We start from the raw sequence: 18316 nt of genomic DNA, 5'->3' as shown, positions 1-18316 counted from the left end.
AATAAGTTTACTCTTCAACCATCACTCATCGGAAAATTTACACTATCCTTCCTTTGATCTTTTCACCTCTCTGATCTTTCTCATTATATCTCTTCTAGATGACTCTTCTTTCTTCCTACATACTTAGGTACTTGAATTTCTTTCTTTGTATCTCTTTTCCTTCCCTGTCTTGCCCTGATTCTTCACCTCACTTTATATTTTCACCTCTGCTCCCTCTTCCCTCTTCCTGTCCTTTTTCCCTCCCCTGCCCTCTCTTTTCTAGATACAAATGAAATGAAAGAACTTCGAGTTTTTATTATTTATTGCATATACTTTTGAATGCATTTTTTCCCTAATTGAAAAAGCAGTCTTTAAGGAGATGAAATCCTGTGATCCTTTTTCCTTGATCTGCAAATGGGCAGTGACAAAACTGATTTTTAAAAAAATTATTTTGAAAAAAAAAACCCATTTCTTACTGCTGTTACCAATTTATAAATCATGCTTACAAATATTCTCATCTATGACTATTTATTTATTTATATATAATGTATTATTTGCCCCAGGGGTACAGATCTGTGAATCATCAGGCTTGCACATTTCACAGCACTCACCATAGCACATACCCTCCCCAATGTCCATCACCCAACCACTCTTTCCCTCCCCCTCACCCCCAGCAACCCTCAGTTTGTTTTGTGGATTAAGAATCGCTTATGATTTGTCTCCCTCCCAATCCCATCTTGTTTCATTTTTTCCCTCCCTACCCTCCATGACCCCCACCCTGCCTCTCAAATTCCTCATATCAGAGAGATCATGTGATAATTATCTTTCTCTGATAGACTTATTTCTGTCAGCATAATACCCTCTAGTTCCATCCACGTCATTGCAAATGGCAAGATTTTTAAAATTTCTTTGGCATATCTATGACTTTTCCCATGTGACTGGTACCCCAAAGGTTGTGCAGTACACAACTCTCAGAACTGTATGTGGGGACACAAATGAAGTGGGCTATTGTTGAACTTTGAGGTACATTGATGGAAGCTTTGGGGGTAGGATCCCAGAGACCTGTAGATTTCATGGGTAGAAAATATAAAAGAAATGGAATGAGTTCTGCTAATGGAGTATGTTTGGCTTACTTTTTTCTCTGACTGTATTAGTGGGCACACAGGCACCTAGCTTTGTTTATAGTACTGTAATAATTGGATTCTTTGACTCTAAACAGCAGGAAGATTCTTACTTAGTTAAGAATGGGGATTGAGCATGCTTAAAATAATGTTCTCATAGCAGGGCTGGTTGACACCTTCAAATTTAATCAGCTAAGAATAAATGTGAGTATACTCATAAATACGAGTACAGAAGAGAGCTGGCGCTAGCACAACATTAAGGGTCTGAAATTATCTCCAAAAAAAGCAGAATTTCTCAGTGAGTTACAACCTAGTATAAAATTAGCCTATGACTCCATGAAACAAATCTTCCACCAGTTGGATGTCTTTGGATCAAAAGGGTATAAGGCAGGATGGAGATATCTACCTTGATTATTTTTTTCCTTCAAACCTGCTTCATGTCTTTATAGTTTTAAAAAATGTTTTCTGAAGCAAATCATTACAAAAATCACAGACAAGCCATTTGTGGTTGAATTGAGACAGAACAAATTTAGATTACAAATGCATCAGCCTTCTGTATATTTTTGTGCCCAAGCAGTTTATAGTAGTACTTTCTATGGCTAACAGTACTAAGTTATTGAAATGATCTCAATAAAAATAGAATTCCATTAAATATGGAGTTTTATCTTTTCTTATGCTCTTGTGAATTGATCTGGCTTTTACATTTTTTTAAAGAAAGTTTATCAGTCAAATGACAATAATTCTGTCATCAGGTAAGATTCTTCCAAGTAAAATGAGATATAAAGTACTTTTGAGACTGTCTAGCAAGATTACTATACAGTTAATACTGCTTATTAAAGTTTCAAGCCTTTGGGGTCTCAAATGTGGAATGGCCAGATAAAGCACATTCTGTACATTATCAGACTGACTCTACCATATGTCATTCATTTACTTTTATTATTGGTCCTTCTTTTGTCATTATGGGTCCTTCTTTTGTCATTATGAATGCATGAGGTAGTATAATAAGCCCAAGTTGTGTTCTGTAGATCTGGTTACTGTGTTTCTATAGGCAATTTACTTGGCTGCTCAGAGTCAACTTCTTTAACTATACAAAGGGGTTAACAGAACCTTCCTGGCAGGGTCTGTGTGTAGATTAAATGATGAATATGCATAAAACCTCAATAAATTTTCATTTACATATTTATTATTGGAGTATCACATTGTCCATATGTTCTTCTAAAGCCTTAACCAAGTGCCATATACTAAACTCTGAAACCTCTAAGTAGGGCAAAATTATTAGTTATGTGGTGTTCACAGTGGCAGTCCTGTTCGATGTCTCAAGTTCCTAGCTTTTGTGTCTCAAGAGATTTGACATTTGACTAAATCCTATGCTAGGATTGTAGGCTTCTTTTTCTATGGTTCCAACTACAGCCATGTGTATGTTCTTGAAGCTGGCATGAATTTGGGGTGAAGATTTAATGATATCATGATTTTATCACATGCTTGGTGGATGATTTTGTGATTGGTTTAGAATGCATTTCAACAAATGGAAACTTTACTATCAATGCTTACTTGGAAAATGTAATGTAGACTGAAAAGAGAAAAATCCCTGCATTTTAAATCGTATTTTTTTAGTGGGAGGTGTGGAATAAAAAAGATTTAACTTTTAGATTCTGTATAATAGATAACATAAGGGAACATATGAGTATAATTTTATATATACAAGACACTTAAGTACTAATCAAAGTATATTTTATATGTAAAGTATAAATATATAATATTTTACATATATATTATATATACATATATATTTATATAATATGTATTATATTTTACCATGACCTCGGGTAATTCTTCTCTTGGTGCTTTAACATATGGAAATAGAAACCTTACAAACCTCTGAGGCAGCTATTCAATGAAAGATTCAGTTTCACATCTCTTTTTTTAATCTGGAGTTTTGTTAATATACCTTATTGCTCTCCCAAATCCCTTGAATTCTCCTTCGTATTGAAAACCAGAGAGCTGGCCCATGGGTATGACCTTTCCTCTCCCAGCTGAAGAAACCCCATTTGTGGCAATTTTTCTTGTTCCCCTTCCATGGCAATGACGGTGCAGCAATAGCATCTTTTCTACAATTCTTTGAAAAAGTGACTGAAATTTTCTTAGCCTGACTTCCGGAATGTTACACATAAATAGAGTTATTTTTATTCAAATGATGGACAAAGTTTTGAGAAACTACCTGTTGGGCTTTGCTTGGACATGCTTTGCTAGGCATGCGTGAAACAAATAGTGACAGGCCTTCAGCCTAAAAATAAAAGATGTGGGGAAAAGTGGAGGCAGGGGAATGGGGATGGTTTGGCTGAATAACCTCACAGGTCAGCCTCTTTTTTTAATGATGGTAGGAAAGGAGCTATTAATTCTCAGCATCATCTCAAGGGAAGAATTTGTTCATTTGTTCTTTTATAAAAAGAGAAGAGTTTTATATTCAGAGAGGGTTTTTAATGTGCCAAGCAGCGCGCTAGACACAGCTATCAAAACCAGAAACAATACAAGACAGATCATTAGAAAGAGACAGGAAGGTATTACAAAACAATCATGGGGTGATACAATGGGACCAGTAGCGAAGCTAAAAAGACTTTGAGTAAAGATATGTCCTTTGCAGAGGTGGGCCACAAATTTGCTCTCAGCACTTGTTAGTAGCCTTGGGATCCTAAGCCCATCATGATCATGAGATAAAAACAAAAACATCGCTCATGTGAAACAGAGATATTCTTTTTTTTTTTTTTTTTTGCAATTGATTATTTTATTTTCCAGTCAGCCAAGAGTCCCAACTTATGGCTTTCTTCCCCTTTTAAGCAACGACTGTCCTTCTCCAGAGAAAGCGACGAATCTGCCTCCAGCTTCATCCTCTTTAACCTTTTTGACCAGTGGACGTGAATATCTGATGAAAGTGATCTTACCCAGTTTAAATTCACAATTGGGAATTCCTCTTTTGATGTCTCCAGGCTTGACTGGGGAGGGGCTGGGTTCTACACCTTTCTTCTTCCCATCCAGTCTATTCCCGGAGCCAGAGAAGGCACGGAAGCCCAGCTCTCCGGCATAGCCGCTGTGGTCAGCTTCGCCCTCAGTAGACTCCTCATGCTGGACTTGTCTTTCTGGCTCCTTATAGCCCAGTGGGGCATCGAAGTCCACGTTCATATCATACTCAATGATAGACACGGCCTTGTCAGGCTTCGTCTCCATCACCCGCAGCTCATAGATCTTCTCATTGTAGTTGATGGCAATCACGTCCCCTGTAGTCAGACAGGCAAAGTTTCTCAAGGCGTTCTCTAATACTGCTTTGGGGTTGGTGATGTCCAGGAAGTCAGGGCTCTGAGGCTGGAATTTGGAGTATGTGGCCACTTGAAGGTTGACACTCTCCACCTGAACCAAGCCCCCTTCTTCCAACAGCAAATTCTGCATCATCCAGTGCGGGAGGTAGCAGATGCCCTCGTCGGCCACGAACTCCAGCACACCGCAGTGCGTCATGCGGTCGGAGTTCTTGTTGGTCAGTTTGAACAGCATGGGGTAGGTAATGTTGAGTCGGCTGAGTTGATCGAAAGCTGAGGGCGGCATAATTATCTTCCCTCCTTTCTCCACATCTGACCTGTCATTAGGCCCTGCAAGCATGGACACGGAGAAGCAGGGGTACTGTGTGGAGAAGCGGTTCTGGAAGACCCGGGGAATCGGGTGGTCAAACATGTTGAAGGAGAACATGATGGACACCCCTGCCTCGAAGATGCCGCTTCGCCCAGAGAACGTTATGATGAGAGTCCGCCGACCCTCTCTGCTCGCAGCAGCCGCTCAAACAGAGATATTCTTGTTCTAAAGTCAGATGGAACTCTTTTTAGCATCTTCAGACAGTGAATGTTGTGCACATGTTTGGTAAGCCGGTCTGGTGTGTGATGTGTTAAGGTCTGTTCTCTGAGCTGGAAAAGAAGATGGGATTCCCGTGTTCAGAGAGTGTAAAGATCAGCAGCTGGAAGCCTTGGGTGACTCTGGTTCGCAGGTGCATTTTGAACTTCCCAGTTTTTTGGGTAACCGTAATGGACAGAAGAGGTGAGAGTGCGAAATCAGATGTCCCTTTTTTTCCCTTTTGAGGCTTCTTGTTCCTCGTCATCACTTCTAAAAAAGTGAATCCCACAAAATTTGGTTTATATTTGTTAGTTTGAACTTCTAGTGTCTACTTGACTTTGGCAAGTGGGGCCTTTTGAAATGTTTAGGAGTGGAAAGGAAAACAATTTACACTCTGCTATGCACTAACATTTCTTTCAGTATGAGACACAGGTACCTCCCAAGAGACATGTTTTTTGTTTTTTTTCCCTGTGTTTCCCAGAGCTTTCACCTTTGTTACAATATTTCTGCTTGATTTGGAACAGAGAAGAAGTTGAAAGGACCTAGGTAGTTTCAGCAAATGTCTAATAGATACCCTTCAACTTAGAGTGCTAATTATGGGGATTTCATATGTCACATTTCCAGGCATGTTCCCCCCCATCCCCTTCTTTGAGGGTGCACTTCTGTCTGTTTAATATCTATTCTGTGTAAACTCATGCTTAATACACAACCCTGACTTCCTTATGGGTCACAGATAATTCTGTTCCATGTACAATGGCCTTTTGATCTGATGGCCTTTTGATATGATGGAATGGGATGGATTCTTACCTGTTCACTAAAATATGCCATCTGAGGATAAATATTTCATAGAATTAGATTTTTCATCCTCTTAAGAGATGCTCTAATGTTTTTCTCTTTAAGAGATAGCAGGGTGAGCTGAAGAGACTTAGATTTTTATTCAGATCTAATTAGATAGTGAATGTGTGACTTTGGGAAAATTATTTCATTTTCTGAGCTTAGTTACATTATTGCAAAAAGTGGAGATGATAATGATACCTAGTGTGTGGGGTTGCTGCTATAATTAAATAAGTTCATGTAAAATATTTAATACAATGCCTGGCAGGCTGTAAACTCTTGATGAAATTTGACTATAATTTTAGGAGTGTGGTTTTAGTCAGGATCAAATGAGATGATTTTTACGAAGTTCTTACCAGAGTTCTGGGGACACAGTATATAGCAGACACTTGATAAATGTTTGATCCTTTTATTTCTTATCTAGATTTTCAACTTCTCTTTCATTTCTTCCCTTTTATCCTTACCCTACCAATGCAATGCAGAGGAATTAAGTGCTTCCAAGATTTGCAGGATTTGGGAATCTCACAGCATCCAAACTCAAAGCTAAGTAAAATCTAAAGCAGTGGTTCTTTCACTGGCTACTGTCTGGAGGCATTTTTAGTTGTCTCAGTTGAAGGGAGGACGATGCTGGACATTTAGTGGGTAGAGGCCAGGGATGCTGCTAGTATCCTACATTGTACAGGGCAGAACCCACCCTCATAGAACAAAGAATTATCTCACCCAAAATACTGGTAATGCTGAGGTTGAGAAAGCCTGGTCTAGACATGTATATTTTCTGCATTTAGGCAACCCAGTAGGCTTCAGAATGGGTGATGAAAGGAATGGTGGGGAGTCTGAAGTTGCAAATAATTGGCTGGTTTATAGAACTTACTCTCTTCCAAAAATAGCTATCTCCCCCATGACAATTACCAATAAAATATAATATAATATGGCACCATCCCACATATCAAAGAATGGATGTGATATTTGCTCTTTGTGCCTATTTCTGGAACAGAGCACCTAAAACCCTTGAAATTTCCTAAGTGATAAGAGCTATAAAGATGTCTTTTGTTAGGTGAATAAGGTTACTTGGGACCACATTTAAGGATGGGGCTGGCTGCCAGGAGAACCACCCATGTGATTAGAGGGTTAGAACTTTCAGTCTTCATCCCTGACCTCCTGTTAGAAGGGCTGGAGACTGAATCAATTGCCAAAAGCTAATGGTTTAATCAATCACACCTATATATGGTAACCTCCATAAAACCCCAAAGGACAGGGTTGGGAGAGTTGCCAGGTTGGTGAATGCAGGGAGATTTGGGGAGAGTGGCATGCTTGAAGAGGGCTCTGTGCCCTTCCTTTTACTTAACCCTATACAGCTCTTCCATCTGGCTGAGTTCTGTCATTTTAAAGTAAGCTGGGACTCTAATAATCTAAATGTGTCTCTGAGTTTGTGAGCTACTCTAGCAAATTAATAGAGCTTAAGTAGGGGGTTGTTGGAAGCTCTGATGAGCAGGGCTTGTGACTGGCCTCTGAACTCAGGTAGGGTAGTCTTGTGGGACAGAACTCTTAATTTATACAATCTAATGCTATCTTTGGGTAGATAGCATCAGATTTGAATAGAATTGTAGGACACCCAGCTGGTTTTGGAGAATTGCTTGATGGTGTGAGAAACACCCCCTCCTCCTGCCCCCCACACACTCTAATTGGGTTCAGAATCCCTTGAAAGGATATATTTTCTTGTTTTAGAAAACTCCATTCTCTTTTTTTTTTAACAATTAATTTAATTTTTTTCATGTTCCAAGATTCATTGTCTATGCACCACACCCAGTGCTCCATGCAATATGTGCCCTCCTTAATACCCACCACCAGGCTCACCCATCCCCCCAACTCCCTCCCCTCCATACTGGATAGTCATGTTTAGAGAATCCCTGGTAGGCAGAATAGGTTTTAAACTCCCAAAAGGAGATCAGCATTGAAGAATTTCACAACCATAGTGAATTAATAATAGCCACTGTTCATGATTCCTCTGATGGCCTTGTGGCCCTGAGAGGTAGGGGCCCTGGAGCCTACTTGCAGCTTCCTGGAACAGTCAGCCAATAGCTCTACAAGAGTATGCCAGCTAATCAGCTTAAGCAGCTCCAACTGTAATGTTGACAAGAAGGTGGGCACTGGGTTTAAAGGCTAAAAAAGAAAGTATACGAGAGAGTGTGAAAATTTAAAAATAAAATTCTTGGGGCGCCTGGGTGGCTCAGTGGGTTAAGCCGCTGCCTTTGGCTCAGGTCATGATCTCAGGGTCCTGGGATCGAGTCCCGCATCGGGCTCTCTGCTCAGCAGGGAGCTTGCTTCCCCCTCTCTCTCTCTCTGCCTGCCTCTCCGGCTACTTGTGATTTCTCTCTGTCAAATAAATAAATAAAATCTTTAAAAAAAATAAAAATAAAATTCTTTTGGCTATTTTCTACAAAGATACATACAGCTTGACTGATATTCTTTGCATCCTGTTTTCTCAGGTCAAACAGGGTCAGTAAGCCTTATGTGTGTCAGTAAAATTCTGCCCATTTCTTGGTAACTCTGGGGAAGACTATTATTTTTAGTGAGCTAGGGAGAGGATAACAGGAAAGAAAAATCCACATAGAGATTGTTTTTATGTTTTCCCCAGGAATATTCTAAATATTCCTCATATTGCATGAAAATTGTGGTTTAATGACTTTCAGATATACAGGTAACTGAATTTTCAATATATATATTTCTTTTTTCTTTTTCTTTTTTTAAATTTAAATTCAGTTAGTCAACCTATAGCTATCACTAGTTTCAGATGTAGCGTTCAACAATCCGTTAGTTGTGAATAACACCCAATGCTCATTGCCTCTTGTGCCCTCCTGAATGGCCATCACCCAATTACCCCACCCTCCCACCCACCTCCCCTCTGGGAACCCTCAGTTTGCTTCCTATAGTTAAGAGTCTCTCACGGTTTTTCTCCCTCTCTGATGACTTCACATTCAGTTTTTCCTCTCTTCCCCTAGGATCCTCGGCCCTGTTTCTTATGTTCTGCATATGCGTGAAACCATATGATTGTTGTCTTTCTCTGATTGACTACATATATTTCTGCTTAAAGGCAGAGGACAACTATGAGTGAAACCATATGATTGTTGTCTTTCTCTGATTGACTAATTACATATATTTCTGCTTAAAGGCAGAGGACAACTATCCAGGTGTGAAGAGCTTCAGGCCAGGAATGTGAGCCACTTTTGGTGTTACCTTTTCCTTGAGAGTATATGCTGATTCTAGAAGGGGGCTGAGAGTCTAGAATACTGAATGGCATTTTGGACAGCCTTGCAGAGCTGGGTGCAGGACCCATCACTGAAGGCCTATCCGGTAGGGGGTCTGATGACCTTCCATTCACTTTGTGTTGGTACCCTAAGTACTGCATCCTAGGAAAAATGGCAACCTGAAGTAGACATATCCTCAAAGGGACTTGAGTTCAGACTTGTATATCTCAAGTTTATGAAGTGAGAATGAGGTGATCATGTATGGCCCATACACCCAGGAGCCTGGCAGAAGCAAATGGAAATATGTTTTGGAAAAGATGACATGATGATGTCACTCTAGGCTTAAAATTATTCTTATAAATGATTTTGCAAATATGATCCCTGATGAAAAATTACCAGATATTACAAGACATGAAAAAAAGCAGGAGAAGAAAATCAAATAGCATAGGCACATAGCAGCTCTGGATATTGAAGTCCTCAAGATAAACTTTAAAATAACTTTAATTTTATTTTTTATGTTAAAGGACTTAAAAGATAAAAATGAGGATATTTCATAAAACCAGAAATGGCAAAACAGACTCCAATGGATATTCTCAAAATGAACAACATAATAGGAGAAATTAAGACTGCAATGGGTGGGTTTAACAGTAGATTTGTCAGAGCTGAGGAATAAATTACAAATTAGAAGATAGGTCAGAATGCAGAATGAAGCACGGAGAGATTAAAAAGAGAGAAAGTAAGTACACAGGAGATACAAAGAGAAAGCTTAGCATATGGCCAGTTGGAGTGCAAAAAGGAGAAACAGAAGTGAATTGGGGCAGAGACATATTTGACGAAATATTGACTGAGAACTTTCCAAAACTGATGAAGAGTATCAAGAAACAGTGAAGGAAGCTCAGGGAATGCTAAGCAGACAAATAGGTAAAGGCATACTCTGCCATATAACAGTTAAACTGTGGAAAACCAAATCAACTCCTCTTTTAAATAAACCAAGATTACCTTCAAAGAAGCAGCAATTAGACTGAGAGCCAATTTTATTTTTCTTTAAAGATTTCATTTATCTATCTATCTATTTATTTATTTATCAGAGAGGTAGAGAACTCACAAGCAGACAGAGTGGCAGGCAGAGGTGGAGAGAGAAGCAGGCTCTCTGCCAAGCAAGGAGCCCGATGCGGAACTCAATTCCAGGACCGTGGGATCATGACCTGAGCTGGATGCAGCAACTTAACTGATTGAGCCATCCAGGCATCCTCTGAGAGCCAATTTTTAAACAGTAGTAATTCTCACCAGAAAACAATGGAATATTTCTGAGGTGCAGGAACAAAATACCAGCCAAGTTAGAATTTTATGTCCAGTGGATGTATTCTTCAAGTAATGATGTCTGCATAAACTTAGCATGTCTTAGAATAAAATGGAAATATATGTAAGTTGGAACGATAATAAGTAGGAGTGAAGATGTTTTATTTAATGTTCTTAAGTAGTCAAAATTGCAAGTTGTAATATCTAGGCTAATAAACCCTACAAGAATAGTAATGCAACCGATAACTTCCAAGAAAAAAAGGGGGTTGGATGGGATTATAAAAATAATCCACTGAGGAAAGTGTTGTCTTTTCATAAGTGGACTTGGGCAAATGGCTGTCCACATGAGAAAAAAAGAGAAACCCAGAAGCCAGACTCCTGTGTAAAAATCAATTCCACTCTAAATGTATTCTAAATGTGAAGAGATCGTATTCTAAGTGTGGAAGGAGAAATAATAATGTTTCTAGAAGATAATTTAGGAGAGTGACTTTGTGAACTCAGGACAAGTAAAAACCTTTTAAACAGGACAACAAAATACCAGAAAACCAAACCAAACCAACCAACCAAACAAAAAGATAACCCCCCCCCAAAAAACCAACAACAAAAACCCTCCCCCAAACCAAAACATCAAAACAACCACCACCACCTCCACAACAGCAAAAACAGATTGACAAAATTTGACGATATTGAAATTAGAAAGTTCTTTCTTTCGAAGACATCATTAAGGGCGTGAAAAGGCCATAGAATGAGAGAAAATATTTGCAACACATAAAACCAACAGAAGTTCATATCTAGATATAAAAATTCCTATAAAACATGAAGAAGAAACAATCTGATAGAAAAATGAACAAGGGAATGGAACAGAGATTGTATAAAAGAGGATATCCAGGGGCTCCGGGGTGGCTCAGTGGGTTAAGCCTCTGCCTTCGGCTCAAGTCATGATCTCAGGGTCCTGGGATCCAGCCCAGCATCCGGGCTCTCTTCTCAGCAGGGAGCCTGCTTCCCCCTCTCCCTGCCTACTGTTCTGCCTACTTGTGATTTTTCCCTCTGTCAAATAAATAAATAAAATCTTTAAAAAAAAAAAAAAGAGGATATCCAGATGGCCAATAAATAAATGAAAAGGCAGTTGGCAACATTAGTCATCAGAATCCCAAGGAAATATCACTATATTAGCTAAAATTAAAATTACAGATGTTACCAAGTGTTGGTAAGGATCTTAAACAATAAAAACTCTCGTATCTTCAGGGTTGGTGGCAGTTTGGAGAAACATTTGGTGTTATCTGCTAAACTTTCAGATAGGTGTACCCTGTGATCTAGAGACTTCATTCCCAGGTTTAACCCAACAGAAGTGTGTGTGCTTGTGTACCAAGAGCCTTTGTACAAGAGTATTCATGGCAGAATTATTTGAGAGTATTCATGGCAGAATTATTTGCAGAAGCCCCAAACTATGCATGACTCAAAATCCATCAAAAGTAGCATGAATAAATAAACTGGCACATTCCTATAATGGGATAAGATACAATAATGAAAATGAATGAGCTACTACCAAGTGCAATGGCTCTAACAACTGCGTTATGTGAAAGAAGCCAGACATGAAGGGAAATACTCTGTATAATTCTATTTACATAATGTTTAAAAACCAGGCAAAATTAAATAATGTCTAAGGATATATGCTTAGGTGAAAACATTGCAAAGAAAAATACAAAAAAAAAAAAAAAAGTAATTGCTGTATAGTTGTATTTGGCAGGATACAAAGCCTAAAGTTATTTTAGGGGTAGGAGGGGTATTTTTGTGGTGCGGGAAATGTTTTATTTCTCTACTCTCATGGTGATCTCTGTAAAAAATGCTTGTACTGCACCCTCTTTCCTTTCTTGCATGTTTCTGTATGTGTGTTATAATTCACAGTTAAAAATAAGGTCAGGGGGCAAATAAACCAAACAATGACCTAGTATCGTGCTGACAGCAAACAGATACTGGTCCTAAATTTTTAACTGAGCCTTTCTGTGGTAGGTTCACTCCCTGTTTATAGCCTAAATAATGCATTCACAGGGCTGTGTAATAAAATGTCAAAATGAGGAAATGGAAATTTGTTCTACTTTTGGATGCCTTTTTAACTTTGGTCAATTTCCAGTTCCAAGGAGGTCTGAGAGTTTTATAGGCATTCACTATTACAGGTCAACTTTGATTTAAAGATCTGACTTGAGGGAAGATCTTGAAAAACAAACACTTGTGGGAGAGCTAAGCTTTATATATTTGCAGAACAGGGTTAGGATCGGTATTATATGTGGCTGTCACAAACGAAAGGAAATCAGAGCAGACATTTTCAAATGACAGTCTCTGAAATATTCATTAAGTTCAATCCTCAGAGATACCTTCAAGGATTCTTTTAAGTTATCGTAACCAAAAGGCAAGGTGGATTTTCTTATTTTGTGTCAATATATGACAAAGCAAATCTTATGCTCTATCATCTAATTTCCAAAGCATGGCATTTTCTCAATACATATAATATGTATCATTTAGGTGCTGATAATTGTGGTGAAAATTCATTTTTCCAAGAAAGAGTGGGGTTCATGAGAGTTGTATTTTAGTAATGAGAGCCAGTTGTCCTACTGGAGAGTAGCGTCAGGTTCTCTTGGCATATCTAAATTGCTACCATGAACTGAAAGCTCAGTATATTTAACTTAAAACTGAGAATGGCAGGTAGGTTCTGTTGGCACTTACTGGTGATCCCAGACCTTATAAATTCAAGTGTTATGTACAGCTTTCATACAATACACATTAGTTGAACATCAACCCAATGGATTTGAATATATCAGTGCTGGAAAACTCAGTCTCTATGAATATAACGTATATAAAAAAAGAAACACAGACACACACACACTATGACCATAACCTGTGCCAGGCACTGTGGTCTGCTCCACACCTTACATACACAGTCCTGATCCTCAGAATGACCTTGCAAAGATGTTAGGAGAAAAGGAAGCCGAAGCTCAGAGAGATTAAGTTACATCCCCAAGACCACAGAACTAAGTGACAGTGACTATGGGAAAGGAAAATACAGTTTTACTCTGGTGCTCTCAGGTATACAATGAATATTTATTTTTTCTTTGTTTGCTTGTTTGTTTGTTTTTGGCTTATATGATTTGGGCTAAGCTGCACATTTGCTTTGAAAGACTCCGTCTATTTGTGTATGAATGATAGGGTGTTTACGCTTCTAGATGAAAGTAAAGGATAAATCTGCACTACCCTGAAAGGAGGGAATGATTTGTCTGCAACAGGCACAGGAGATAAATGTCTCCCAGGCAAGAGTCAAATAGTTCTGTGAATGAGTGAAGCAGGGCCTGCTTTCTAATGGTATTTTTTTTTTTTAAACTTTTTATTTTTTATAAACATATATTTTTATCCCCAGGGGTACAGGTCTGTGAATCACTAGGTTTACACACTTCACAGCACTCACCAAAGCACATACCCTCCCCAATGTCCGTAATCCCACCCCCTTCTTCCAAACCCCCTCCCCCCAGCAACCCTCAGTTTGTTTTGTGAGATTAAGAGTCACTTATGGTTTGTCTCCCTCCCAATCCCATCTTGTTTCATTTATTCTTCTCCTACCCACTTAAGCCTCCATGTTGCATCACCACTTCCTCACATCAGGGAGATCATATGATAGTTGTCTTTCTCTGCTTGACTTATTTCGCTAAGCATGATATGCTCTAGTTCCATCCATGTTGTCTAATGGTATTTTTTTTGAAATGCTGGCACAGGGGACGTTCAGAGGGAGATGGGCTGAGTTTGGGTGCTCTGTGGGGGTGACTGAAATGCAGTGTGCTTATGCCACACCCTACCTTCTGATTGCTTTTCATGGTCTCTTCTGTGTGGTAGAGAAGGAGCTTTTCACCAGAAGAAGTCAGGTTAACATACACCTGGAGGCAGGGGTACTGAGAGAGTTTCCAGCAGTCCGGACCACAGCTGAAGGAGCAATTAAAGGTTTCTGTGATGGACGCATTCACCAGGGTGCACTGAGACTCTTCTGTCCACACGCTGCAGAGAGAGCGGAGAGGAAACACAGACCCAGTTACTAAGAACCAGGAAGGTGTCTATCAGAGGGGATCATCTGTTGGTTCCTTAACCTGAAAAATCTTTTCCAAATCTATCATACAATCTATTTGTGAGCGTTTATGCCTTAAATAGAACAGCTTTAGGCAAACTATAATATAAACATGGATAAACTTTGCCTGGCACCTGAAAAGTTTTCCAGTGACTTCTGTCAGACATACTTTAATGTCCAATGCTTGCTTTAAGTTAGATTTTTACTTCCTTCTCACATTTGCTGGTAGCATAAGGCATCTTTTATAGCACAGCCTAAGTCACCCTGTGTTCTACCTTGTCAGCAGCTTCCTGCCACATGCCAGGCCTCACTTGCAATGTCTGCCTGGTTTGTAGGCAGTGAAGGTGTGAGGGAGAAGGGGAGGGGAGATGGTAGAGGGCTGGAGGGGCTTGACTTCTAACCTGATAGACAGAAGGACTGCGATTTAGTTCTTCATAGTCTTTCTGATAAGGGAGAAAATATAACTCCATCCTTTTATTCTACCAAAAGCAATCACTTGTGGCATCTGTCTTTACTCTAATTGGTGCTTTATATACATTTCCAAAACTTTGTAAGTTGGTTTAATTTTTTTTTTTTTTTTTAAACGTGAGGGTCAGAGAAATTAGGAAACATGTAAAGGCACACAGCTAGTAAGTGATGGAAATGGTGACTCTACCTACTCCTGGATGTCTCTAAGGCCTAAGCTCATTCCATGGTACTGTGTTACCTCCCTTTGCACACAGTGGCAAGGAGGCCCTTTTGTGGAGATAATGGGTTCACGTCAGTGCCCTGGGAGCCTCTATTAGAAAGATTAAAAAAAATAAAAAAAACAAACAAACCTCCAGCTGCTCATTGGTTAGTTTTTCATTCCAAAATGCTTATAATTTTATAATCAAGGATAATATTTGTGATTAAGAAGTGACACATTATCAATCAAAGTTTTGCTTCTGGGTATAAACTGATTACTGTAATAATCGGAAAACAGCACATTTTCTTTGCAGATTAATACCCCTTCCTTTCGTGGACATGTGTTGACTTCCCTATTCATGTCCAACTTCATGCCAGTGGCAGGATCCTAGCCCTTACCCCCTCTGGTGTGGCAAATTGTATTTTCCTAGGGCATGGATGGTCAGATTTTGCTTATACAAAGGGGAAAAAAGTCTTAGATGGTTCTTAGCAGATGTGAAGATCTGAAAGTGGTTTTGGAATCAGTGAACACTCAGGCCTGAGGCATCAGCGCTTTCATTGAGAAGGAGCACAGCTGAAGGCATCAGAGACAGAGCGGAGCAGCCACAAATGGGAAAGATGATGCCTTAATTTTAGCAAATTACTGTATTTCTGCTAGATTTTGCTTCTAAAATGAAAGTATTAATTTAGGTGGAGAAATGAATGCTACAAAATGGTTTGATTCTCTTTGAGATCGAAATCTCAAATTTTCATTTGAAAGGGCCTCGTTTCCTTAAGTTGAACCACTGTGAGACTCTCCCCATTAGTTACAGCAATGCCAGGCTCCCCTGTGCTCAGAGTGTCCAATTTATGGGCAACAGTTAGCTAGAGAGGCTGTGGGGGATTTATCATGTGGCTTACTCAGGGGGAAATACACTTGCTCTTTCGGTATTTAATTGCCTCCCTATCTATTCAGTAAACCTAGAGCAAGTATTAAAATGAAAAGGGTTCAAACTTGTTATTGTTCAGAGTTGATGGACAGCAGTCTTTCTCAGGCTTGACAGCACATTAGGATCATGGGGTGGTGGGGGAGGGGGAACTTCGAAAGATGCTGGTAACTGGGTCCCACTACAGACCATTAAATCTGACCTTCTGGGGTGATTGTGGAGGGTTCTGAGCATCGGTAATTTTAAAGTTTCCCAGAAAATGTAAATTTGTAGTTAAGAACCACCAATGTGTGGGGTGATGAAGAGGGGTGTGGGCTAGAAAAGGAAAACTGGTGGAGAACAAAGGTGTGAAGAGGCAAGAATAGGGACTCTGGAATGAGTGCGATGTGGGTTTGAATCTTATCTATGCTATATAATATTTTGTGTGATATCAAGCAAATTATAGCTTGAGTCTCAGTTTGGCCATTTTTATAATGAGTATATTCATATCAAACTTCCATTATAAAGTATCCATGAGCATTAAGCAAGTCATGCATGGAAAGTCCCTGCACATAGTAGGCAGCCTATACACGGAACTATTTTTATCATTATTATTTGATAACGTTATTAAAAATATTATGTGCCAGGCACTGTACAACATACTTATTGGGAAAGAAGGTGAGGAAGAGGAGCTTAAGGCTGACAAGCTAGGGAGAGGAAGGAGAAGGAGAAGACCAATGACCGTGTCCCAACCACCCAAAGGTATTACCTCTGCATGTATGAGCGCAGGAGTGTGATTCCCAGCAGAAAGTACATCATGATGGAGCAGACCATCATGGCCAGTCCCAGGAGAATGGCCCGGTCCTCTCCTGCTTTCAGTGCTGTGACAGTTTTCCTTTTGTCCAGGAGGTCGTGGTCCCTGATTTTTTGGTAAATATTTCTGAGGTTGAAAATAATACAGTCTTACATGAAGTTCACGGTTAATCAGCACACCCCTAAAGAGTGGGTAAATCTCTGCTCATGCCTTCCTAAGGGCAGAGGGGCCCAGAGGAGCCCTCCAAACCTACCTGAATACAACCAGATCCCAGCATGTGACTGACAGTTGCCTCCCAACACACATGTGTACACAACAACCTTGAGCAGAAACAAGTCACTCTTTTTTACGTGGGGCCCATGTCTAATTGGAAATACTTTTTTCTTCTCTTAAATCTAAAGAAAGCACTCCCTTCGACTCTTAAAATACTGCTTTAGATTTGCCATTTAACCTCCAGCTGGTCATCATTGATCTTTTTATACTCTCTGAATACCTAATGGAGCATTAATTCAAATAAATGGTAGTAGACATCAGGAATCTATCAACTTAATACCTTATTTCCTTTCAGTAGTAATAGACAAGTTATTTTGGTTAACATTTTTCCTCAAGCTCAGGTTTGCTTAGGGCTCTGTTGACTTGAGATTTATAAGCAATATGAAAATGCGAGTGGTGACCCAGTCTTTTTTTTAATAAGGTATAAACACTTGACTGATTTCTGAAAAATATTACTCAGGGCTAGACTCCATAACTTTGGGCAGTTTTATTAGTATTTTTTTTTTTTTTTTTTGGAGCAGAAACATAGGGTAAGAAAAAACATGAGATTGGACCAAACTGGCTCCTGATTTTGAAACCCAATTTCCCTACTTACTACCTGTGTGACCAATGCAAACTCCTATCTTTCTGATTCCCAGTTTCCTAGGAATAATGATTAACTGAGACCTAAGTAAATTATCCAGGGGAATGACTGACATGAAGCATTTAACAAGTGCTGCCATTGGAAAATGGGGTGGGGGGCTACAGCTCTATGATAGGAACATCAAAATATCCCAAAATTGCTGCAATCTTCCAAAGAATTTCTAAACAACACAATGGCAGAAAAATGAATAGTGTAGAAAACTTAGGAGTGAAAGACTGGATCTGAAATAAGATCTGGAGAAGACAGAAAAGAAGTTGCTGGGGTCTGGATGCTTGGAGAGATAAGTGAGAACTGTTTTTTTTGTTTGTTTGTTTTTAAGAAGCATTGAGTATAATTAAATATAGTCCAGAGTTAGATACAATTTAATAATAGTCCAATTCCAAAACAAAAGTTGTCATAAGTGAGGCCATGAAATTTCCTAACACTTGATTTTAATACATTGCACTAAGTTTCTAAAACAACTCAGAGGAACCAATATTTACAGTAGATAGCATATTTATGAAAAATCTGGCATCAGGTATATATGAATGTATGTGTGTGTGTGTGTGTGTGTATGTGT

At 39.3% G+C, this 18316-nt stretch overlaps 1 protein-coding gene and 1 pseudogene across 2 annotated transcripts in view; both read right to left on the bottom strand.

Moving 5' to 3' along the window:
• KCNMB2 (potassium calcium-activated channel subfamily M regulatory beta subunit 2) overlaps positions 1–18316 on the bottom strand; it is a 237484-nt gene that overhangs the window by 2502 nt on the left and 216666 nt on the right. Inside the window, exons 3-4 of the mRNA XM_082728563.1 lie at positions 16797–16967; positions 14194–14389 (exon numbers count right to left, since the gene is read on the bottom strand). Coding sequence (XP_082584689.1) covers positions 14194–14389; positions 16797–16967 — 367 coding nt within the window. The remainder of the gene's footprint in view (positions 1–14193; positions 14390–16796; positions 16968–18316) is intronic.
• LOC309842178 (ubiquitin recognition factor in ER-associated degradation protein 1 pseudogene) lies at positions 3852–4922 on the bottom strand (annotated as a pseudogene). The gene has a single exon. The product of its transcript is annotated as a ubiquitin recognition factor in ER-associated degradation protein 1 pseudogene (transcript).

Source organism: Mustela nivalis, assembly GCF_964662115.1.
Source record: "Mustela nivalis genome assembly, chromosome: 1".
NCBI classification, from domain to species: domain Eukaryota; kingdom Metazoa; phylum Chordata; class Mammalia; order Carnivora; family Mustelidae; genus Mustela; species Mustela nivalis.
The sequence above is the reverse complement of the archived record's forward strand: the minus strand, read 5'-3'. Positions and strand labels throughout refer to the sequence as shown.